The following is a 26038-nucleotide window of genomic DNA, read 5'->3' as shown; positions in this document are numbered from 1 at the left end:
GCAGCCTTGTGGGCTAGTCACAGCATCCTCTAGACTTCAAAGACCTGTGCATCTTACTGTAATACTGAGACTCAGAGTGCACAACTCTCCTGTGGTGTACTTTCTGTAAAGGTGTCTTTTCTCCTCAGAGATGCTTTTTTCTCTTCACCTGTTTGACTTCTACCCACCAGGCTCAGGTTACGGGACAAAGCAATGGAAGTTTTTTGGACTAGTAGAGGACAGATGAGTTTTCCAGATAATATCAGCTTATTTGAAGATTAATTTTCTTTAACTTAAAATAACTATTTTAATCCTTCAGTGGCTTCTTTTTAAACCAAAAATCGTCTGTCTTTGCTTTTTTATCACAGCAGAACCAGGATCTCTCTCTTTTGTTCAAGGGGGGAAAAAAAAAAAAAAAAAGTTAAATACTATACCTGCCTTGTGGATTGATCCATTGTCTCACTGTCAGGATTTCTGCTTACCTAGTCACTCTTGCTTGTGCCTTTTATACCTTTTCGGTGCAGATTATATAATGGGGAGCTGCCTCATGTTTTCTGACTGACCAGAATTGACTCTTATTGGGTGTCTCCTTTACCCTACTTGTAATTCTACCATTTTACAGTTCCATACCACAGTAAATAAGCCTATATCACCAGGAGGGCTGAGTTTAGTCACAGAGCTGGCAGCCCATGGAATGTGCCTGGGCCAGGCCTCTTGACAGCGTGGGCCACAAGCTGCCAGAAGCAGCAGCCCACTCCTTCCTATTATCACCACTTCTGATCAGCAAATCACTGAGTTGGTCAAAGGCAGCCTTGACCTTATCCATCCACACAGAGTATCTCTCTTCAAACCAGAAATCTTTTACATGACTGACCTTTCATTAAAAAAAGAATGACTTATATTGCTTGCTTGGGCTAGAATGTAAATGTCTCTTTGCCTGAATAAGCCATATATATGCTCTTAAACAAAAGTTTTAAATTATTCTTACCACTTCAGTGAGCCTACTGATGGACTCACTATTGACACGATTGAGCAATAGAAAAAAATACTTTTCCTTGTAATGATCACCCTCTCCCTGTTTTCTTGGCTCAAATATTCCTTCCTATACACGCTGTGAGGCCAGGCTTTTAAGACAACTTTGTCTCAATTGCACTCTGTCAGAATAAATGGCATTCATGAGATTAGTCAAGATCTCATGGTAATGAAAACAAACCCCACCCACACTCAAGGTGATGAAAACAAACTCCACAAGAGTGTGCTATCCTTTCCTCTTCCTAGTTAGTATTTATTTTCAGCACCTGTTCAATGTGGGTTTGTTTTTTTTTTTTCCATCCTCTACCTATTGCACTGTTGTGACTTGTTGGCCATTATTTGATTTTTCTACGAGAAAAAAAAAGCTTTGTTATAGAAATCAGCATACTATTTTTTTAAATCTGGAGAGAAGATATTATGGTGACTGAAAATATGATCAGGTGTCAAATATAAATGTATAAAAGCCTTGCTGTCCTGTCATATTACATTCATTTTATATTTGTTGGCAATATTAAAGGTTTCTTTTTTTGTTTGTGTAAACTCTAATTTCTATCAAGATGTCATGGATTTTTAAAATTACTATTTCATTACAGATGTCTCAACATTGGTTAACTAATTTCCACCAAGACCATTATTGATCAAAAAAATAAATTCAACCATTTGGGGAGGAAAAAAAACTTTTAATTTTTTTGCATACCTTATTTCTTTGAAATAAATAAGGACCCTGTGACTGGAAATGAGTTGGTTTAGGTAGTTCTTTAAGGTCCAAAAGTAACAAAATGTTTTCTTTTCTAAATAACTTTGTATTCACCTATGTGAGTTTGATCAATACTCCCCAGTGACTGGGATTTGTTCTAGCTGGGTGCCTCAACCCTTCCTCAAACTGATAGCTGCTTAGAGAGCATACATTTGCAAAACTGAACTGACTGGAATTGGGCTTACAGTGTACCTCTATGAAAAACGTCCAGGTTCAAATGGGGAAATGAGCTTTGCTCTTCTCACTCTGCACAACAGCTGGCCTAACTTTGCCACCACATGTTGACAGTAAAGAAAATTGTTATTTCTGGTTTATGGATGTTTGCATCTCACTATAAAATGACTCACCACAAGCCAAACATTATTAGCATGTCTAGAAATTTTTATATTTCATACACACACACACACACACGAGTGGAATATTTCAGTTGCATTTTTTACTTAAAAATTTCAGCAAATTAAAATATAAGTAATTTAAAGTTTATAAAAACAACTGACTTCTCTGTTTTTTATAGTTACATTACATATAATGAAATCTGTATAGTTAATTGTAGAAAGATGGCCACGTAGAAAGCTCCAGGAATGGATCCCTCCACTGAAACAACTATTGGACCAGTCAAAACCATTTGAATCAACTATTTCTAACTCCAGAGTCTAGTGGAACATTTGGAGCATCCAGGGAAGAGCCTGATGAAGAAGAGGCTGCTGAATTTCAGCCTTTGCTTAGTGACTACCATTCCCCCATCTCCCTCAGCAGGCAGTTAGGGACTGCAGTCCACATTCCTAGTGTGCCTTGCTGGTGGCCAGGGTGGGAAGTAAAGACTGTGTCCTCCAAAAATCAGTGTGTTTTGACTGCTGATTATTGCTTTTGAGGGAAAAGAAGAGAATGTGAAAAGAAGGCAACCATTGTTTCCACCCCAAAGGTTTCTCTAATGCTAGCGTATTTAAAGAAACAATACATGTTCTCTCTCTCTCTTTTATCTCCCCTTTTTGTAGACATTTAAAGAAATCTTTGTCAGGTCACTGGCTGATTACAGATAATGGAACAGAAACTTCTGTGACCACACACAAAGAATACACACTTTGCAAAAATTGCTTGAAAACATCACACAGGTGGCTCTAGCCCTCAATAAGCAAAAATCAGCAATCACTGAGGAGTGAATTAGATTTCTATAGTGACCACAACATAGAATGTCCAGTTCTCAAAAAATTTACAAAATACACAAAAAAAATTAAATATGGCCCATGCCTTAGCTTCCTAGCGCTACTGTAACACAAATACCACAAGTGGGGGATTTTACAGAACAAAAGTTTTTTTTCTCACAGTTCAGAAAGGTAAGAGTCCAAATGGCTTTTGGGGTGGAAGTGTCCTGTATTTCAGCGATTAGGTGTCAGCAATCCTTGGAGTACCCGGCCTTGTAGATTCATCTGCCTTCATCATCAGAGTCTGTCTTCCTCCAAATGTCTCTGCCTCTGTGTCTTATCTGTACTTTTTATAACTCAGAAGTGATTAGATTTAGAACCAATCCTACTCAGGTATGGCCTAATTACCATAACAAAGAATTTTATTTTCAAACAGGATTGCATCCACAGGTATAGGAGTTAGGAGTCCAACATATATTTTGGGGGAACACAATTCAATACATAATAGCCCACTTACAGGAAAAAGAATTTGATAGAAACTCATCCCTAAGGAAATTCAGCCATTGGAGTTACTAGTCAAAGGTATTAAATCAATTGTCTTCAATATGTTCAGTGAGCTAAAGGAAATCAGGAAAGTGATGTCTGACCAAAATGAGAATATCAATAGAGAAGTAGAAATTACAAAAAGGAACCAAAGAAATTTTGGAGCTGAAAAGTACAACTAGAAACTTTTAATTAGAGGAGTTCAAACAGATTTGAGCAGGCAGAAGAAAGAATCAGCAAACCTGAAGAAATTATATAGTCTGAGGAGCAGAAAGGATAACAGTGAACAGAGGTATTGGTGGGGCATAGTCATGTACCAGCATATGCATTATAGCAATCCCAGAAGGAGAGAGAGGGAGAAAGGGACAGAAAAATGTATTTGAAGAAATAATGGTTGCAAACTTCCCAAGTCAGATGAAAGGCAAGAATACACACATCCAAGAAGCTCAACCAAGTAGGATAAACTCAAAAGAGATCCACAGCAAAGCACGTTACACATTGTCAAAACATAAAAAGTACCAAGAAGGACCCTTAATAAATTAACCACTAATTTATCTTCAGAAACCATGGAGGCCAGAGGCAATGGGATGGCAAATTTAAAATCTTGAAAGAAAAAGAAAAAAAAAAGTTAAGAATTCTCTATCTGGCAAAATGATCCTTTAAGAACAAAGGAGAAATTAAGACATTTCTAATAAATAAAAGCTGAAGGACTTCATTACCAGTAGACCTGCCGTCCAAGAAAAGCTGAAGAGTCATGTTGAAAAGACAATAGTAACTTGAAGCCATAAGAAAAAAATAAAGAACAACAGTAAAGGAAACTTCATAAGTAAAGATAAAAGTCAGTGTTACTGTACTTTTAGTTAGGTTTGTAACATTTTCCTATATGATTTAAAAGGAAAATGCATAAAATAATAATTATAAACCTATTTTAATGGGCATACAAGGTATAAAGATGTAATCTGCAACAAAAACAATACAAATGGGAAGGGACAGTGTGTATAGGAGCTGAGGACCTCTTCCTCTCCCAATCTCTTTTCCACAATTAAAAGCATTTCTTAAATTTTATTTTCTTACCCCCTTTTTTGAAATATATCTCAGAGGTTCCTCATTGAAACCAGGAGAAAATCCACAATTCCTGACAAAATGTGTAAATTATTTTTTTTTATTGTGATTTGGGTAAAAGTTTCAGAGCAAATTCACTTTCCATACAGCAGTTCACACACACGTTGTCTCATGACATTGACTACAACAAAATGTGTAAATTTTTAAATACCACTGTGCACTGACAACCTATTCAGTTGATATCCTCCCACTTCCATTATTATGTCCTATTTTTCAACCATAAAGCTTGTAGTTTTCCAAAGCATAATGTTATTTTTGTCTGCCTTTACATGTATTTTCGTCTGCCTTTACATTTACGTAATTACCTTGAAAAACCCATCTTCTGGCCACATCATCTGGAATTAATGCCTACTCATCTCTCAAATTCCAGTATATTGACAGAGAACCGCCAGAAATTCAAGCAGGATTCAGAAGAGGACATGGAATGAGGGATATCATTGCTAATGTCAGATGGCTCTTGGCTGAAAGCAAAGAATACCAGAAAGATGTTTACCTATGTTTTACTGATTATGCAAAGGCATTCGACTGTGTAGATCACAAATTATGGATAACATTTCAAAGAATAGGTACTCCTGAACACTTAATTGTGCTCATGAGGAACCTGTACATAGACCAAGAAGCAGTCATTTGAACAGAACAAGAGGATACTGCATAGTTTAAAATCAGGAAAGGTGTGCATCAGGGTTGTATCCTTTCACCATACTTCTTCAATCTGTATGCTGAGCAAATAATGCTAAAAGCTGGACTTTTTTAACAACCAGCAATATCCAGATGACAAAACCTTGCTTGCTCAAAGTGAAGATGACTTGAAGCGCTTGCTGATAAAGATTAAAGACTACAGCCTTCAGTATGGATCAAACCTCAACATAAACAAAACTACTCACAACTGGACCAATAAGCAATATCATAATAAATGGAGAAAAGATTGATGCTGTCAGGGATTTCATTTTGCTTGGATCCACATTAACACCCAAGGAAGCAGCAGTCAAGAAATCAGACTTTGTACTACACCAGGCAAATCAAGAGCAGAGATGTCACTTTGAAGACTAAGGTGAACCTAACCCAAACCATAGTATTTTCAATAGCCTCATATGCATACGAAAGCTGGACAATGAATAAGGAAGACCAAAGAAGAATTGATACATTTGACTTGTGTTGGTGACGAACACTGAAAATACTGTGGACTGCCAGAAGAAATGAACTAATCTGTCTTGGAAGAAGTACAGCTGGAATGCTCCTTAGAAGCAAGAATGACCAGACTTCATCTGACGTACTTTGGTCATGTTGTCAAAAGGCATCAGTCCCTAAGAAGGATATCATACTGGACAAAGTAGAGGGTCAGCAAAAAGGGGACGACCCTCAATAGGATGGATGGAGATGGTGGCTGCAATGATGATTGTGAGGATGGCACAGGACTGGGCAGTGTTTTGTTCTGTTGTACCTATGAACACTATGAGCCTGAGCCAACTTCAACAGCACCTACCATCTTTCAAAACTCAGTTCAGGTTAATTCTCTATGGTACTGAGCATTTGTTCCATCTCCACTCACTAACTTCTGTCTATTAGGTGTCCTTCCTACACTTTTACTGGATTCTTTAACATCATTTTCCACAATATTTTGTTGTCTGTTAGCTTATCTGTCACATAGGACTTGTTCCATTACTGCTTAATAAATAAATGGGTGACTAATGCAACAAAAAGGAGCTCTGGTGGCATAGTGCCTAGGACATTTGACTGCTAACCAGAAGGTTGGCAGTTCAAACCCAGTAGCCACTCTGCAGAAGGAAGACTGGGCAATCTACTTTCATAAAGATATACTGTCTTGGAAACACAAAGAGGGTTGCTATGAGTCAGAATCAACTCGATGGCAGTGAGGTTTGTTTTTTGGTAACACAACAAAAACAGTAACACAACAAAAAAATAACACAACTTTGCTCTAATATCAAGAATGAAAAAAATGAGAATGGGATTAAGATAATTTTTTAGCTGCACAGACCTTAGAATTATTTATTAATCCTTTTGTCTTATAAGTGGGGCCCAAAGATAGTGGTTGTATTAAAAAATAGAGAATTAAAGTAAGTAAAAAAGTACTTGGTTTCAGATAATTTTTTATTCAAAATCCAACCCTGCAACTTAATAGTTTGTGTCCTTGGACAAGCCATTTAGTAGGCTCAAGCTTATCAATTAAAGGAGACTTAACAAGTTCTGTATGATTGTCAGTCCTGTAGTACAGTTAACCTCATAGGACAGCTTTAAATAGGATACTCTTTAGGAAGATGATTTATGATCGGAATTGCTTTCCTCAAACATTGGTTATAAGGATGAATTCCCAGGTCAAAAATGTACTGAAAAGGCAGAATCAAGACTCGAAATCCAGGTTTACTCCCTCTTAGTTCTGGAGGTTTAAATAAGGACCCCCTAGATTTCCTGGGTGGCCAAGTGGGGCCTAGAGTGGTCATAGGTCATGAGCTGGTTGGCTCTGGCTATAATCAACCTTTTCCATTCCTCAATATACTGTACAAATTATAATACTAAGTCCCACTGATGGTCTGTCCTAGTTGTAGACATTTGTTTGGGTTAGAGGTAGAACACTCACAGGTTCTACGCAGGCAGTTGTGACCCACAAGCAATTGGCCAGAGGCAGAGCTGTGCTGCATTTTGGAGTCAAGTTCTGCTGACAGCCACAATGATGTCTTTCCAGCTGGTCTTGTAGCAGCTGTTCTTGTCCTAATGGTGGTGTCTGAGTTGTGGACACAAAGCTCAAATGTGTTTGAGTTTCCTTTGGAAATGTTGGTATGCACTGTTCTGTTTGTTCACAGTAAAAAGCTGATGTAATTCGAGGTCTTCTTTCTGCCCAAGTTGAACAGCACCATAAAATCAGTAAGAAGAATAGAGTGACTACAGAAGGCTTTGAAAGTCTTGGGTCATCTGCCAGTGGAGGTGTTTGTCTGAACTTACAAATCCTGTCAGCACTGAATAAAGATGAACAGGTCGACCTTTTTTCACTGGGGAATACAGTGGACCTTCTCCACTGAGAACAGAAAAGTGAGTCCCCTAAAATTTAATTACATAGGATTATGATGATTAATCTTGAAGGACAGTCAGTCACTTCAACAGGTGCCAAAATTTTTCAAATCCCAAGTGACTGACAGCAAAAATATCTTAATGGCATTCCAGGAATATATAGGACATCAAAGGGAAATAGTTAATGGTTTGGGTGAAAAAGTTTCATTCTGGGAAACTAAATCTGTTTCTCCAAGAAGGTGAATGGAAGGAAAAGAGTGCAGGAGCTGAAGGAACAGGAAAAAAAAACAAAAACAAAAAATCTTGAAAACCTTCAGCATGACCAAAGATCTTTAAAAAAAAAGAGTCTCCAATCAGAGCAAGTATCTTTAGTGTGACAATGCAGTTTGAAAGTGAGATTCAAAAGCTTCAGCTAAAACTTCAGATACTGCCTGTACTACACATAGACTATGAAATGTTCACAGAAAGTCAATGGAGAAGGGAAATTATGCTTTAGAAATAGAGAAGTTAGTTCCCAAAGTGCATGAAAACAGCCGCCTTGTGCATCAGCACCTTGACTCCTACAGAAAAATGGCTGGAGACCTGAAGAAGTAATTGGGAAGCACCATTTCCTTCAAAGGTGCATCAGCTTCTGTGAGAAAATCACTCAAGAAATTTGGTTGGCAGCTTTGTCAATAGTAAAATAATTGCAACAGGCAAAAGTTAGCTGAATTAGAATTTGAAAGCCAGATTTTTCAAAGTGGACCCTGTGGGCCTGCTATCCACAGCCAGGCCAGGGCAGCAGCCCAAGAGGGGGAGGACCTTCTCTGCCTATTCAAGGGCCCAGAGCAGCAGAAGGTGTGAGCTGTGAGGGCACAGGGATCCAGGAGGATATATAGGTTTGAGTTTGGTTTATAGCCAACCCACTGAAGCAACTGCCAAGTTGATTTCGACTCATAGTGACCATAGGACAGAGTAGAATTGCCTCATAGGGTTTTCAAGGTTGTAAATCTTTACAGAAGCAGACTGCCACATCTTTCTCCTGCAGAGTGGCTTAAGGGTTAGAAATGCTGACCTATTGGTTAGCCAAGTGCTTTAACCATGGTGCCACCAGGGCAAGCTGGCTTATAGCAGCCAATGCTTAAACATCCACAAGCACATATATTGAAGTCTGATGTGACCCGCTGGAGATATTTGAAACGTTAAAGACCATTTCTGTATGCTAGGAGAAACCAATACACAAGCAATCTCCTATTTACCTCCATATATATTGCTTGGTTTTAAAAATAAAAAAAGCAAAAAAGCAAACTAAGGACAACCACACCCCAGCTGAACTTATTAGTATTTTCATTAGTTTATTCCTAAATTCATAAATCTTTGCTATTTAAAATATTTTTATATTTTATGCAGTCTAAGTATGTATGTATGTATGAAAAAAAATGTACATAGTTAACTTTCCATTTACTGAAAGTCCAAAGCACTCTGATGTTGACTGCATTTACAGTTCAGCTGCACTTGGAATGGGATCTTGAGATAACGAAGTGCTCCATTAATGTAATGCAAGAATTGTGGTAACTCCAAAAGAAGGAATCAAGTGCTTACATAATGTTTTTCTTTTCAATGTAGGTAGTTACATTGAAGAATACATTGCATTCTATTAAATTTTACAGAATCAGGACTTATTCATGTTCAACAAATCCCAGGGTGTCTTAAAAACACCAAATACTGGGGAGAACAGAGAAAGCTAACATCTTTGAAAACTCCAATGCCCCAACAAAAAAATCACAAGACACACAAAAACCAGAGAAACAATGGCCCACCCAAATGAACGTATGAAGTATGTGAAAATGCATCTAGGAATGAACAAATAATGGAAAAAAAAAAAAAAAAAAAGGAAGACATTAAACGTAAAGAGTTAAGGGAACAACAACATTGCAACATTAAACATACTACATACCATATGTTTACTACAACAACATTAAACATAAAAGAGTTAAGGGAAAACATAGACCAAGATCTCAAAAAATAAATAAATAAATAAATAAATAAATAAATAAGGAAAACAATGCAAGAACAGCACGAGTATTTTTAAAAAAGAAATATTGCAACCGAAAGGGCCAATGCACCTACTTCTCTCACCTATCAACATGGTTAAGTTCCAAAGACCAAGTTATGTGAAGACTGGCTTTATGTGAAAATGGAGGATTTTTTCCCCTCTGTTTTCAGACTATCCATTTGTCTAATTTTTATTATTTAGAAAATATGATCAAAGAAATAATAACAGTTAAGATTAACTGATGTGCTCATCACCGTGACACGTCCAGTTATTAATACAGATGAAAAAAATTCTCAACAAAATACTAGCGAACAAAATCCAACACAAAAGTCATACATCATGACTAAGTAGGTTTTAGTCCAGGATGATTCAACATTAGAAAATCAATTAAGGTAATACAACACCAACAAAACAAAGAATCATATCATCATCTATGGATGCAGAAGAAACATTTGATAAATTCCAACAGCTTTTCTTGATGAAAACCCTAAAGAAGATTGAATAGAAGGGAAATTCCTCAAGATGACTCAGGACATATATGAAAAGCAAACTGCCAATATCATACTTAATGGAGAAAGATTGAGAGCTTTCCTCTTGAAATTGGGAACAAGACATGGGTGCCTGCAAAATATATAGACAGCAGAGGCAAATACTATTACAGTGTGTTACCAGTGGCAGCAAAAACTAGTCTATGAGTAAATGCATAGAAAAGTGAGAAGATCAGGTGTGTGTAGGTGAACAGGAATAAACTCATGACCAAGGATAGATTTGGCTGAAGACATTCTTACAAATGTGTATGTGCTACAAAAATACCCATACACATTACAGAAGTAACAGGGGACAAGGTTGGAGTAGCTTTTCAGTGACAACCAAACACCCTGAGGAAGATAACCAGGCCTGTGGGCTTGAGACCAGAGTCTCAGGGGTACATCAAGCTCAATTGGCACAACATAGTACATAAAAATCTTGTTCTACATCCTACTTTGGTGAGTAGCGACTGTGGTCTTAAGGAGCCATCTAAGATGCAACTAATGGTCTCCCCTCATCTAGAGCAAAGAAGAGTGAAAAAAAATCAGTTATATGGAAACAGTCCAAGGATATGATGGACCATGGGAACCTCAGCCTTCAGGACCCTGAGACCAGAAGAACTAGACAGTGCTGGCTACCAATGTCAGCCACTTGGAAAGGGATCACAATTAGAGATCCTGGATAGAGTGGGAGGGAAAATGTGGAACAAAATTTAAAAAACACAAAAATGACCAGAATTACTGGCTGGATAGAAACTGATGGAACCCCTGAGACTATGGCCCTAGGTTATCCTTTGGGCCTGGAACTGGACTCACTTCTGTGGATTAGCTCATAGCCAAAGAGCAGAAGGGTCTACAAGCAGAACACCTACACCAAGGAGATCCACCCTTTGGATCAATCAACCATGAGACATCAAAAGGGCAGCATTTGCATACAGGGAAAGCTGGACAGACAGGAATGCATAGATAAGAAAGGGGTAGTCACAGGGAGGAATTAGGAGGAGAGCTTTTTATTGTTGGGATTGTAATCGGGGCCATGAAACCAAATGTGCATGAACTGTCGAGAGTAAAATAAATCTCCAAATCACAATTAAAAAAAAAAAAAAAAAAAGACAAGAATGTCTGCTTTTACCACTTCTATTCAATACTGCATTAGAAGTGCTAGCCAAAGCAATAAAACAAGAAATAAAAGGTATCCTGATTGGGAAAGAAATAAATTATCTCTATTCCTGGGTGATATGATACTATGTAGAGAAAATTCCAAAGTGTACAACAAGAAAACTTCTAAACCTGACAGAAAAATGTAGCCAAGTTGTAGGGTAAATGGTCAACAAAAATTCTATACACTAGCAATGAGAAATCTGGAAGGATAACCAGAAAATTCCATTTACAATACCACCAAACAATAAAATATCTAGAAGAATATCTAGAAATAAACCTAACCAAGGATGTGAAGAAATTATACAATGAAAACTACAGAATACTCCTGAAGAGATTAAAGACAACTTAAATAGAAAGATGTTCTTGGATTGGAAGACTTAATATTGTTAAGATATCAATACTACCCAAAGCAATCTATGGACTTAATGCAATCCCAATCAAAATTCCAACAGGCTTCTTTACAGAAATGGAAAAAACCAATCCTCAACTTTCTTTATGTGCAATGGCAAGAAGTTCTGAATAGCTGAAGCAGTGTTGAAAGAGAAGAACAAAGTAGGACTCACACTTCCTGATTCAAAACATACTATATAGCTACAGTAATCAACAACCTGGTACTGGTATAACAACAGACACAGATCAATGGAATAGAATGGAAAGTCCAGAAATAAACCCACACATCTATGGTTAACTGATTTTTGACAAGAGTGCTACATCTATTTAATGGAGAAAAAAGAGTCTCTTCAATAAATGGTGCTGGAAAAATTGGATTTCTACATACAGAAAAGTGAAACAGGATCCATGCCTTATACCACACACAAAAACAAATTCAAAATGGATAAGGACATAAATGTGAAAACTAAAACCATAAAATTCTTAGAAGAAAAACAGGGGCAATGTTTTTAGGCTTACCTTTTAACAATGGATTATCTGATATAATAACAAAAGCACAAACAGTAAGACAAAATAGATAAATGGGACGTTGTTCATTAAAAGACTTTACCCAGCAACAGTGTCCTTCAAGAATGAGGGTGAAATGAAAACATTCCCAGACAAACAGAAGCTGAGAGTTCATATTCACCAGACCTGCCCTGCAGAAAATACTAATGGGAGTTCTCTCTATATATATACTTCATTGGTTTTGTGTCTCTAAAGAACTCAGCCTAAGACAAAAAACAATACTTTAACCAATAAAGAATGTTTGCTTTGAGCATTACAAACCATTAAGAACTATGTATATGGTATTTAACTGACGAACTATGTATATGGTATTTACCTGACAACAGCAACTCCAAAGATAGGAAGATTAGAGGACAGTGAGTTTGTTAATAGGGGAGAACAACTCAAAATGGAGGGTGAGAATGGTTGCACAACTGGAAGAATGTGATTGTCGGTAACACGAAGGACTAGGCAGACAAGTGACACAGACCTGCTTCAACAAAGAAAAACCAATTGATAGACAGAAGATAATCCTGGAGCCCTGAGCTTTGAAAGGAACTCTACAGAAGTGGATTAGGCACCAACTAGTGGAAAAACCTGAATGAAAACAGTGAGCAGGGAGCTCTGGTGGCATAGTGCCTAAGTCACCTGACTGCTAACCAGAAGGCTGGTGGTTCAAACCCATCAGCCACTCCTCAGAAGGAAGGCTGGGCAATCTACTTCTGTAGTGATACCGCCTCGGCAACCCAAGAAGGGGTCGCTATGAGTCAGGTCTGACTCGATGGCACATAACAACAGTGGAAAAACCTGAATGAAAACAGTGAGTACAGAAAGGGTCAGAGCTGCGGACTGTCAGCAACTCTGACTGGACCAAAAGCCTCAATATTTCTAAAAGGTGTTAGGACCTGAGAATTGACCTAAAGATCAGCCCTGGTCACCAAGGGCTGCAGGGACGACTGTGCTGGTGGCCTCTGAGTAGGAAGGGAAACAGCAAGGAAGGAGACAACCTGAGCTGTTGACTTTCTGCTGTCCGGAGAGTGCAGCCAATTTGATTGTTTACATGTGGCAGCCATTTCAGATATTTAAAGTGACCGAGGGCGCAGCCATTTTGAATGTTTACAAGTGGTGCCCATTTTGGATATTTAAAGTGACTAAGGGTGCAGCCATTTTGAATCTTTACAAGTGGCAACCATTTTGGATTTTAAAGTGATAGCATTCTCATTTGGATTCCAGGGACCTAAAAATAGGCTCTGTTTGCCAAGGTCAGCAGAGACATATGAGAGGCTGACAACAGGAAAGGAGACAGGTTCATATTCACCAGACCTGCCTGGTGAATAAGTCCTGTCAACTAGCAAGTAGAGAAGCACAGTACCCTGCTTGCAAAGGAAACAAAAATCGTGGGAAAGTCACTTCAACATACAATCACGAATTAAATATAAACACAAAAACATCACAATGCCTTGGAGACAACAGAGTATAACAGTCCACAAAAAAAGCAAGAGAAAGCAGGAGAAACAAGGGACCAGGATACAGACCCAAACACATCCCTGAGGAAAAGGCAGCATTGGAACTCCCTGATAAGGGATTCAAAAGAATTATATTTAGGTATCTTCAACAAATTGAGAGACAGATCAAGGAAAACACAGAGAAAACCCTAGAACATTTTTGAAAAACAATACAATAAGAAAATAAATGAAAAATTATTAATTATACAAAATCTACACACAAAAATCCAGAAGATTAATATTAAATTTTCAGAAATAGATAAGACATTGAATGGGCAAAGGAGCAGAATTGAATCAATAGAAAACAGAATTAGGGAGATTGAAGGCAAATACCTGAATACTTCTTTGGAAAGGAATAAATCAGAAAAAAAGATCAAAACAAAATGAAGAAAGCCTAAGGTTCATGTGGGATACTATCAAAAGGAATAACCTACCTGTAATTGGAATCCCAGAACAGGAAGAGACAAATAAAACCACAGAGCAAATTATTGAAGATTTGTTGGAAGAGAATTTTTCTGGTATGATGAAAGATGAGAATATATCCATTCAGGAAGTCCAACTAACCCCAAACAGGATAGACACCAAAAGAATATTACCAAGACATATCATCATCAAACTTACCAAAACCAAAGACAAAGAATCATGAGAGCAGCACGGGAAAACAAAAAGTTACCTACAAGGGGCAACCAATAAGACTAAGCTCAGATTTCTCAACAGAAACCATACAGGCGAGAAGACAATGGGATGGTATATATACAACACTGAAAGAGAAATTTCCAACCAAGAATAATGTACCCAGCAAAACTGTCCCTCAAATATGATGGTGAAATTAGGACATTTCCAGACAAGCTGAAATGAAGGGAATTTGTTAAAACCAGACCAACCTTACAAGAGATGCTAAAGGCTGCCCTCTGGACAGAGAAGCAACAACAGCCAACAACAACTGACCATTAACAGACATGATGATATAACCCAGAAACCAATCCAGCTATGGAAGTAAAGATGCCTACAAGATTCTAAGCAGGGAACCAGAGACATCAATTAACAAATAAGGACAACTACAAACCAAAAAGAGGGAAAAAACTGTGTCATTACAGAACTTCTAAATGGAAGGGAAGTCAAGACAACTGCAAAATAGAACGGACTGTTCTAAACTTGGGAAGAAAACCATAAATCACAGGGTAACCTCAAAAAAAATGATAAACCTTCACATCAAAAAAGAGGACCAGCATAAATATTCACCAAATACTAAAACAATAGCAATAAAGGAAGTGATAACACGATTCATAAACAAAACAAGCTCAGCATAGAAAATTATATGGAACAAAGAAATCGATACCACGAAAAAGCACTAACAAAAATGCCAGCAACAGATTCATATTTGCTGGTAATTACATATCTGACAAGGGACTTTTCCTTAAGATTTATAGTGGAAGAGTGGATGACCAAACTATGGTACATACACATAATGGAATGTTATGCAGCACTAAAGAATAATGTAGAATCTGCAAAACACCACATGATATGGATGAAGTTGGAGGACATTATGCTGAGTGAAATAAGTCAATCACAGAAGGACAAATACAGTATTAGTTAGTTGTTGTGGAGGGTCAAGGAAAGGTTTATATATGGAGGAACATTTTATTGGTTGCCAAGGGTGGGAGGGGAGGGAGGGAACACTGAAAAAAAAATGCATTGACCCATGTCACTTTAGTTTTGTGTATTTCACTGTACATAAGTTATATTTCAAAAAAATGCATTTACAAAAAAAAGTGTGATTGTATTACTGAACTATACATAAACCGTTGGTGTGTATTTTGCTGTGTATAATCTCAACAAAATCACATTTTTAAAAAAGTATACACTTTCAGGGAAGGTTGACATGTCACTGGACTATCTGGTCAGAAAGCTGCTATTCTAGATTGGAGCTCAGGAAACCCAGGAAAGGCGTGGTGGCTCATGAACCTGGGCAGACAAAGGGGAAGGAGAATCTTTCAATGTGGTTTGCTGAACCCTCGAGTGCTGCTGCCTTGTCGTATTTCTGGTCCCCAAGAGTCCAAAATGACAGCTGCTTGCTCGTGATTTTTTGCTGCTTTTTAAGTGACTTTACTATAATTAAACTAGCATGATGCAAAAGGTTCAATGTCAGTGAGGATAAGAGTACCACATTTTGGGGGTGGGGGGGACATAAGCTCTAGTTTGTTTTCTGAACTAAAACTGACCTTGTTTTCAGAAGTCCAGGTCAAATATGATTCTGTGACACTTCCACCCTATCCCCAACAGACATCAGTAATCTTTTATCTGTTCCATAGCAGTTAGTTCATGTGATTAAAAACATGTTACTACTGCTACTTGGCATTGTACTGTCCATGGTTCTACTACTAAACACTGACTTCTGGAATAATGATACAATGTTCTATAAAAAATGGGGGTTTTAGGCAGGAAAAATCTGAATTTTTGTTCTATTTTGTTATCATCAATAAACTATTTTATCTTGTTGAACTTCATTTAGTTGTCTCATTGGTAAAATGGTGAAAGTAATCCTAATTCTAAAGTGTTCTGAGAATTAAATGGCTATGCAATTCATATTTAATTAGGTTTTTGGGTTTTTATTTGCTCCATGTAGCCAACCCACCTCAGTATCTCCACTAGTAAATAGGCTGGTGATACCACAGAAGATTCCACATTGTGATCTAAAGTGCTTACACATCATTTTGAGGTAAACAGAAGAGCATCCAATCAAATGTAGGACAAAATTGAATGTATGAGGTGCTAAGGGTATCAAGCTAACACAGGGGAAGGGAGCCACCCTGTCAACAGCCCCGCCTGAGCCCAGCTTGATCAAGTCACCTATAGAAAAGCTGTTCCAAGGCATTGGGCCTCAGGCACTAGCTCAGTAACCGCTGAGGTTGCCAAAGACCAATGAGCAGATGGTCATGCCAGCCTCCCTATAACATAGGCCCATGAGGTCCGAGTGGCTGTCCCTGTGCTCGTGCTTGACGCTTAATGAGTTTTAAAGCACTGATTAGTAACTGAGGAAATAAAACACATTTTAAATATTTAAAAATGTTGAAAATAGTGCTTATCTGGAAAAGATAAGATCTAGAAAAACTAATGTGAAAAAACAAGCTAGATCTTGCTATTCAAAGATGTCACCCTGTTTTTCCTGTGAAGGACGCTGGCTTTTAGGTGCCATCCTGGACCTCCTGAATCAGAACCTGAATCTTAACACTCCAGATTGCAACGCACACCAACATGAGTCCCATTCTAAATGACCGTTTCATTACAGAGCTGAAAAGGCAAAAAACAAAGGCAAAATCCAGAAAATCTCCCAAGGAAAGGCCAAAAGAAGGTAGTTGGCAGGTTTTATCTGGTAGACGCACTCCTGTCCCCACTCGTGACATCCCTTTCCTTGCAGCCCAAGATGCCAAGTCTGGGGCCCCTTTTGCCTGTGTGCACTCTTCTTCCACCCAGCAGCCCCTGTGAAACACTGCCCATGCTAATGGACTGTCCCTCCTTCCCTCAAACATTTCCTGCTGAGTTCTCAGTGAGAGGCTAACATGGCAGTGTCAGAGAAAGCCGAGTCACAAGACCTTGGCTGACCATCAACTCTTGGCCAAGTGGTATGTGGGTATGAGAGGCAGGACGCTAGACTGAGTAGGCTCACTCAGCACCTGGTGAGAACCCTCACAATATTCTCAAATGACATCTAAAAATATATCAGTCTTTTATTCAACTAATAACAATTATTGGTATTAACATTAAATAACACTGACAAGGGTGAAAGATACCTATGGTAAAATACTGATTGAAACTGCAAGTATCAATACTTATAAAATTTAAACTCATAAAAATTAAGACTTGGTAGAAATAAACTTCCAGCTGCACCATAAAACATAATGACTGAAAACTGGATGAAATGCAAAGGTGTACATCTAGCTGTGTCCCCTGCAGGAGTTATCACCCACATGGGAGCACCCCTGCTGGATGTTTAAATTTACAACCAACCAAAACCTCTATGAGGTCACATACTCACAGACAGAATTACCTTATCTAGAGTTGATGGTGGCGTAGTGCTTAAGGCATCTGACTGCTAACCAAAAGGCTGGCAGTTCATATCCACCAGCCACCACTACTCGGAAGGAAGACTGGGCAATCTACTTCCGTAGAGACACCACCTCAGAAACCCAGGGAATGGTTGCTACGTGTCAAATCAACTTGACGGCAGTGAGTTTGGTTTAGAGTTGATGGTGGAGGATGAAGTGTGGGCAGCCTTCCTCATCCTTCACCTCAGACAGGATCAGCGTTTCTACTTAGACCCTGTCCTGCAGATGCTGGCTGCCCATCTGAAGACCACTGTAAACACCCATGAGGAGGGGCCCAGCCACCATCCTTCCAGGGTGCTGTTCCATCTACAGGGTCATCAAATGCAGGCGCTGACGTGGAGGGAGGACGGGTCCCCAGCAGATGTTGCCCTTGGCAGCTCCCACCAAGGGCCTGACCATTCCCCACAGCCCTGCCTGACAGCATACGACTACCATGATGGCAGTTTATAACTTCGGGCAGAATTAAAAAGACAAGAGAAACCACAAAGTGTTGCTTTTTCACATTTATTTCCAGACTCAATTATTTCACTTTCCTCTGGCGTTAAGTCAGAGGAATTTTAAGAGGTGACTTGCTTGGTTTGAGTTGCTGGGAATTTCCTTCTTTTCCTTTCCCTCATTGCTCCCCTCACTCTCCGGATTCTTGCACAGAAACATAACCATACAAGGAAGGAGTCACTTGCCTCCCTCCCAGTGCCTGAGATGCAGCAGCTTTTCCTACAGCCTGTCACTTTCATGCCTGGCCTCCCAAACGTTGGCCCCAGCCTTTCCTGAGCTGCCACTGGGACACGTGGGCATATGGTTGCTGACACTTTCCTTCAGTCCTACTCAGCGTCCAGTAGGCCAGGTCAACAAGTGGCACTGCAGCCACCTCCTGAGCTTAGAGGCACTGACTGCCCAGCACACTGCAGCCACCTATGGCAGGTGCTTCACAAGCAGACTGCGCAAGTCTAGGCATCTCTGGGACATCAGTGCCGTCATTCATGGAGGTTGTCTCAGGAACACGGTACTGGCCAATTCTGAGTGAGTACTACAAATACTTCTGGCATTGCAGAAGCATCTCTGTCTTCAGGACAAGGGTCATATTCACCCCACTAACTGCTCTGAGTGATCAATCAGAAGTCTGGCTCCCTGGGGTTAGCACACTCAGTAACAGACACTCAAAGAAAGACACTTCTCTGACTCAGAAGGGCTGCAAAGACCATGTCCAGTACCACAGCCATGAGTTACACAGCACTGGGAAGCAAGGCCCCTTGCTGCAAGGACACAGGGTGTGGGGAGGGGGCGGAGGACAGGGAGAAGGGACTGGAGAACCTGGCATTAAGCAAGTACGCGGGCTAAGGCATGAGCTATTTTAATTTTTCCTCTTCACCCTTATTTAAAAGTCTGATGAGACACCTGAGTATCTTCTAAGATTAGCAGTGGACATAATTATAATGACTTTTATTCATTTGTATATTGTGAAATTAAAAGTTTGAGTACTAATCGATTTGCTGTTTTTGTTTTCACCTTCTGGGGGTTTTCCAAGCAACTGCTGCATTTGCTGGTCTCACACTGCTTTCTTTTGGCGGTCTAATTTTCTACCTTTGATCCATCTCATGAGAGGCCACCACTTGGTTCCAGTAGCCTTGCTGTCTTTAGGGGTCCAACCCCTGCTTCTCATGGTCAGCTCTGTTTCTGCTGTCCCATAACATGCCTGAAAAAAGCAGAAGTCACACCTCAACTAGTTTTCATTAGGGCAACTATCACAGTATTACCATCTAACCAAAACAAACCTACTTCCATCAAGTTGATTCTGATTCATGTCAACCCTATAGGACAGAGTAGAATTGTCCCACAGGGTTTCCAAGGCTGTAAATCTTTATGGTAACAGACAGCCTTATCTTTCTCCCACAGGGCTGGTGGGTTCAAACTCCTGACCTTTTGGTTAGCAGCTATATACTTTAACCACTAAGCCACCAGAACTCCTTAGTATTACCAAAGTAACTACTAAATAAACAGCTGAAATTTAAAGAGGTGATATTCTAACCTTTTTTTCATATTTTGAATTTCATTAGAGGTTACTCAAACTGGGAATTACTACATTGCATTATATTATGCTATTAAACAATGTGGCTGCCTTCTTGTATTCACTATCATTGATAACTAAAATGCTCAGTGTAGGGAGCACTGTAATACCCAACAGGGAGTCTGAAGATGTCTGTTGGTATAATAAACAGGAGCATAACATCTACAGAGTATAAGAACTGGCCTGTTCATTTTAACTTTACAGGTGGTCTAGATACTCTTAAGCCTGAATTAAAAAGTTCTTTGTTCCAAAATACAAGTTATCATTACTACTGCTATAAAAACAAACAAACAAACCAGGGTTCTTAGTAGATGATCCTAATGTAATTTACTAAACTGAAATTCTTGGAGTGCAGAGGAGTATTATAATCAACAGCAGAGAACACAGACCTCACAAATCAGGCTAAGTCAAGTCAGCAAGCCACGCCCCCAGGCTTTCCCTTCTCAGCTCTAATGCCACTTTCAGATGCCTTCTGTGACCACCAGCCTTTCCCACCCTCCTCTCCTTCTGTTTTATTCATTGCCCGAGACCTGCCAATTTATTCATCTATTTCTCCAGTGGTGACAGGTATATTATCAGGGTTCAAAAGAATTTACTGACTGACTGCGAGCCCAAAGGCTTAGCCAGCTCAGTAAAACCAAAAATTATAGATGCAGATGTGCCAAGGATTTTCCAGCCTGGCTTATAATAGCATCCAACATTTAGACACAGAGATATACAAAAGTGCCTCCACCTCATTTCTCTGCAAAACTTGGTGGGAGGTAGGGCTAATGGTTGACTGTTTCTCATTTTAAAGATGAAGAAATCAAGCCTCAGTGAAGCTTTGCTTTATCTCAGAGCTTCAGCACAAACCCAGAATCAATGATTCCACTCTCAGTCTGCAGATGATGGCCCAGTCAAGGTCCCAAGACAAGTATTCTGTTCACACTCCCCCTGACGGGGCCCCACAGCAGAGGCTGGGGGACTGGCACCGAGTGGTGCCTCTGCTGTGTGCCAAAAGCCAAACACCTGCCCACTTGAACATGGACAGATTTCAAAAAAACCACTGAACTACTTAAAGGACAAATATTTTAATTTGTTTTCCCCATTTTATACTAAATCATTAATACAGGTCACAAATTGCATTTATTCGCAGACATCTAGAAAACAATCAAAAGTGTATATATCTTTCCATATAGATCTTATTAATAAATTTTATTTGGACAAGTAAGAGAACTTGTGCCACAACAGTTTTAAACAGCATGATTAAAGACTGCAGCACTCCCAAGAGTGGTCACAGATATGTACAGTATGTGAAGAAAAAGCTGCACCTCAGAGCTGATCATGATGAAGTTAAAAATACCTGACATACAGTATACGTGCTAATAAATTTCCTTCAGATCATGACCAGCATGAAAAAACAAAAAACAAAAAACATCAGGACGTACATAGTTATGTAAATGTGTACAGCAATATGCTGCATTTAAGAGTTAAAATCAGATTCTACTTTAGTGTTAGCATCAAGCCCTTAGGAGAAATCAAACAAAATCTCCTCTTCCCATTTACACACATCAAAAACTATTCACACGTAGGGATGGGCTGGGCAGCAGGCCACAGAACCCAAACATGTCCTTGCCTGGTAAAGCATTTAGAGCAGATACTGCAGGTCTCTCACATCCCGGCTCCCCTCTGCCTTTTGGCCCTAAAAACACTCCATTTATAGGTCGTTAGATAAAGCCAGGAGAAATGCAGATTTCTGGGGATCTCATCCCTTCCAAAATGAAAATGCTCTGCCAATTCAAGTTTCACTCAGTTAGGAAGACGGAAGGATTTAAGGCTTCGGTGACAATTATAATCCTCTGAGAAATTATTTTCCCTAAAGTCAAGATGAGATTAATAGTGTTTGTTGTACTTTCTCTTGACTCTTAAAATCCCTGGTATCAGGTGTAGGTGACTTTCACCTGCAATTAGGTCTGGTAAGAGAGGAAGGTCTTTCCTCCTTCATGAAAGGCTGCCCCAGATCATACATGTGAGAAGCGCTTGTAGAACCCGGCTCTCTAGTAAGCAGGAGAGACATTGAGAGTCAAGCTTTCTAGTAAGTAGAAGAAGCTGTGCTCATGGCATCTTCAGCAATTCTGGTGTTGGCAGGATGAATGCTTGCAAAGTATTTCACATCACTGTCACGATCCATCTGAAGAGCCATAATTGTTTGTTCCACAGCTTCCTGATGACAGCTGGCTGAATTTAAGAAATATTCTATAAATGAGAAGTACAGAATATAAATAAAATGAGTCTAACACTTCATACTTTTTATCAAGGATAAAAATTTCTGAGTCACTATAAAACACAATTTTGCTACAGGTGTAAACAAGCTATGTTGAATGATAACAGTATTCCAAATCGAATCATGTTAAATGAAAAAATTCCAAAATATAGAGTTAGAAGATCTTGATTATATTTATGACAGGCTAAATCTCATGATATTAAAAGGCTGTTAAGCAGTATTAAGCTAAAAAGTGTATCAAAGCCATTATACTTGTTAGGTATTAATCAGTTAAGTAAAAGGAAAAACACCTCCAAACAGCCCCTCTCTGCCATACACACACACTCTCTCTTTTTTCTCTCTCTCAAACCAAACCATAATCTTCTTTAGCCATTTCATTATAACTATTATTAAATAAAATTTAGATGAATCCCAAAGGAGGAAAAAGAAACAACAATAATTTACTTTTATTCTTGAATGTCTGCTATTGAATTGTAAGGCATTTTAGGGGAGGGGATTACAATAAATAAAACCTAAATTGTGAGGGGCTTATAACTGGCATCAAAGCAAACACTATGAAGCATGTCTTCCACTTGATGAACACAAAGGAGCCCTGGTGATGCCAGTGGTTAACTGCTCCACTTCTAATCGAAAGGTTGACATTTCAAACGCACCAGCTGCTAGTAGGAGAACGATGTGGCACTCTGCTTCTGTAAAGATTTACAGCCCTGGAAACCCTATGGAGCAGTTCTTCTCTGTCCCACAGGGTCACTATGAGTTGGAATCGACTCAGTGGCAAGGGGTTTGGTTTTGATGCATGGAGAGGAGCAGAAGAAAACCAACATACCTCCCAGCCTCCACATCAAGGGCCCATGACAGGTAAGCCACTTACAAAGGCTTTATATGGTTTTATAGTCATAAGAAAATACTTATTTTCTGCTTTGACATTTATCTATTCAATGATGTTTATGAATCTCACCTCCCCTCTGCATACACTTTTTATAATAGAGTCACCTACCTTACCTTTTTCTAACAGACTTTGTCGCAATGTTTTTGCAAGCAGCACTCTGACATTTGGGACCCTGTCATTTGCTAAGGTGAGCAAATGTGGCATCAGATGCACAGCAAACTGGTCCATGGGAAGACAATCATCTTCAATGACCGTCTGGTGAAAGAAAAAATCGCTTTAGATTTCTTCATAAATTCAGTCTACAAGGTTAGGCTATTAAAATATTAATTAACAAAATGTTTTAGTAACAACTTCCAAAAAACCAAACTATATGCTTCCGAGTCAGATCCGACTCATAGTAACCCCTCCTTTGATTTCCGAGGTGGTATCACTAAGTAGATTGCCCAATCTTTCTTCTGAGGACTGGCTGGTGGGTTTGAACCGCCAGCTTTCTGGTTAGCACTCAAATGCCTTAGGGACTATGCTTCCAGAGCTCCCAGTAACAACCTAAGTGCTACAAATAATAGTTGTTATGTGCCGTCGAGTAGGACCAGACTCATAGTGACCCCTCCTTGGGTTTCCGAGGCAGTATCACTACGGAAGTAGATTGCCCCATCTTCCTTCTGAGTTACTGCTTTTTAAACCATTATTTTCAGGTACTTGGGAATTCAAAAACAAAAATTACATAATTAACTTCTCTCACACACATATTTTTGAAACAGCTACACAGAGGCCTGCAGTTTTCATAGTCACTTTCACTTTCACCTTTACACAATGGGCCAGACACTGAACACCCTCTAGTGGATGCTTACTGTATATTACCAGTTTTCTAAAGAGCTCAGCTGACTGAGAGGAATAAAGGAAGGGGCAGGTAAAACTCAAGAGGAAGAATGAGACAGATAGTCAACTTTGAAGGAGTAGGTAGGTGATCCTATAAAGAGCCAGATGCCAAAGTTCTAGTCTTTAAGGATAAGAAAGAGGGTGTGAGAGAGAGAGGGGCAGGAAGTGAAAGAAAAAACAACAGTTTGAGGGGAGAAACTGGTGAGAAAAAGGTGAATCTAGTGTCTTGCTTACCTGGCAGACAAAGACAAAGGCTTGTCGACCAGACCATTTGGGACATCGACCAAAATTTTCTACCAGCTCATTTATGAGGTCGACTCCAAATGTTGGGGGTGTCATCATGTACAGTTTCTTCACCATCTCACTAACCTAGGAGTGTTAAAATGGAGAATTGAGAAATAGCTTCCACTGTAGAATATTACAGTTTTGCTGATCTAAAATTTAAAAAGTTTAATACATACCAACTTGTAGGAAATCCAACGAACAGAAGAAACTTTATCTGCACAGAGATTTAGAGCAATGGGACGTAAGTAGTCATACACATCTCTGGGGCTGTATAATTCTAGAAGTAAAATCAGCTGTCTACAAAAACAAATTATAAAAAATACAATAAAAATTAAAAGAAAAAAAAAACAGGTCTTTTATGCACAGAATGCTAATCTCTGTTAATTTGGAAATGCCATTTAAACACTATGCAAGTTCAGAGAGTATTTCCTTCCCCTTAGGATGTGAGGAAAATGTGGTGGTCCACAGGGATGGCAGCAGAGCAAGTATCTTCTAGTATGTGCAACTGCAAAATGACTTTTTCCATAATAATTGCTCACAATGTGCTCAAAAACCTGGATATGACAGATTTTTGCAATTCAGATCTTATGTATATGATATTTCTAATCAGCAGGGAGTGAATCATAAACACGAATACAGGAAACATAGGGATAGATATGTATTCATAAACATAAACTTACAAGGGAGAGACATATTTATCAACTCTATTTTCTAACATACAAATTCAAAACAAAAGTCCCAAATAAGACTTCAATTTCTGCTTGGGATTCAGGAAATTACAAAGATGGCATTCTGACCTTAACAACGAAAAAAAGCTAGATAAACTACCAAATGTTTCTTGAGCTCACAAGAGAGTTGAGATTGCAAAACACAGAAAAATCTTAATTTTCAAAGTGGAACAAGCCCCTCTCCAAGGAGAGATGTGACATATGACTGACTCACCTACTGCAGAACATGGGCAGAAGAGGCACTGGCCACCACACAAGATGACAAGAAATGAACCAAAGGTCAAGTGGGGGCTAGCACAGCAGTATGGAATAGCTGGGGGCTCCAGAGAGTCATTTGTAAACTCTTTCCCATCAACCTCCATTGGGTTCTCACAAGAAAATATGGAGTCAGGACTGGAAACCAGAAAGCAGTCCTCTGGCAGGCAGGCATGAAATACTGTGCATTTCCCTGGGCTCCTGTCTTACGCAAAGTAAAAACCTTTAGGCCACTGGTGGAGGGGCAGCACAGCCCACCATCCCACTGGCACGAGGAAAGACATATTGTGCTTGGGGGAAGCACAGATGAAAATATTCTTTATTCAGGATGGGTGGGGTGGGAAGGAAACCTTCTTGAGGCAAGTTCCTACATAATCAGCCAAAAGTCTACAGCTGGGAAAGGGACAGGAAATCCTGCCCAAGACTAACCACAGATAGAAGGCAGAGATTGGACGCCATAGGGAGAGGGCAGGAACTCTGAGAAAGCCCAGGTGCACAGGCCCTCCCAAAGACTGAAGCTGAACCAAGATTATAGAGAATCATCCTTCCCTCAACAGGAGCCTACCACTAGTCTACAGCTAGGGAAAGGGCAAGAGACTCTACTGTGACAGAGCAGTGTAAGAAATGCTGAAAGGTGAGGATGGAATATGGACATTGGGAAAACCTTACCAGCACCCTAAGCCCCCACACTCAGCAAAAGGCAATGGTAGCCCACCACTAGAAAAATTAAAGCCTGTGGTGCACAGAAAGTAACCACAGCAGTAACAAAACCCAGAGCCTTGAGTTCTGGCCAGACTGATTGAAC

At 39.3% G+C, this 26038-nt stretch overlaps 1 protein-coding gene across 1 annotated transcript in view; it reads right to left on the bottom strand.

Moving 5' to 3' along the window:
- Nucleotides 1-22005: 22005 nt before the first annotated feature.
- PPP4R1 (protein phosphatase 4 regulatory subunit 1) overlaps nt 22006-26038 on the bottom strand; it is a 73071-nt gene continuing 69038 nt past the window's right edge. Inside the window, exons 15-18 of the mRNA XM_007957551.2 lie at nt 24427-24547; nt 24200-24334; nt 23200-23341; nt 22006-22169 (exon numbers count right to left, since the gene is read on the bottom strand). Coding sequence (XP_007955742.1) covers nt 22006-22169; nt 23200-23341; nt 24200-24334; nt 24427-24547 — 562 coding nt within the window. The remainder of the gene's footprint in view (nt 22170-23199; nt 23342-24199; nt 24335-24426; nt 24548-26038) is intronic.

Source organism: Orycteropus afer, unplaced genomic scaffold, assembly GCF_000298275.1.
Source record: "Orycteropus afer afer isolate SDZICR_OR568_19922 unplaced genomic scaffold, OryAfe1.0 scaffold00757, whole genome shotgun sequence".
Taxonomy (NCBI): Eukaryota; Metazoa; Chordata; class Mammalia; order Tubulidentata; family Orycteropodidae; genus Orycteropus; species Orycteropus afer.
The sequence above is the reverse complement of the archived record's forward strand: the minus strand, read 5'-3'. Positions and strand labels throughout refer to the sequence as shown.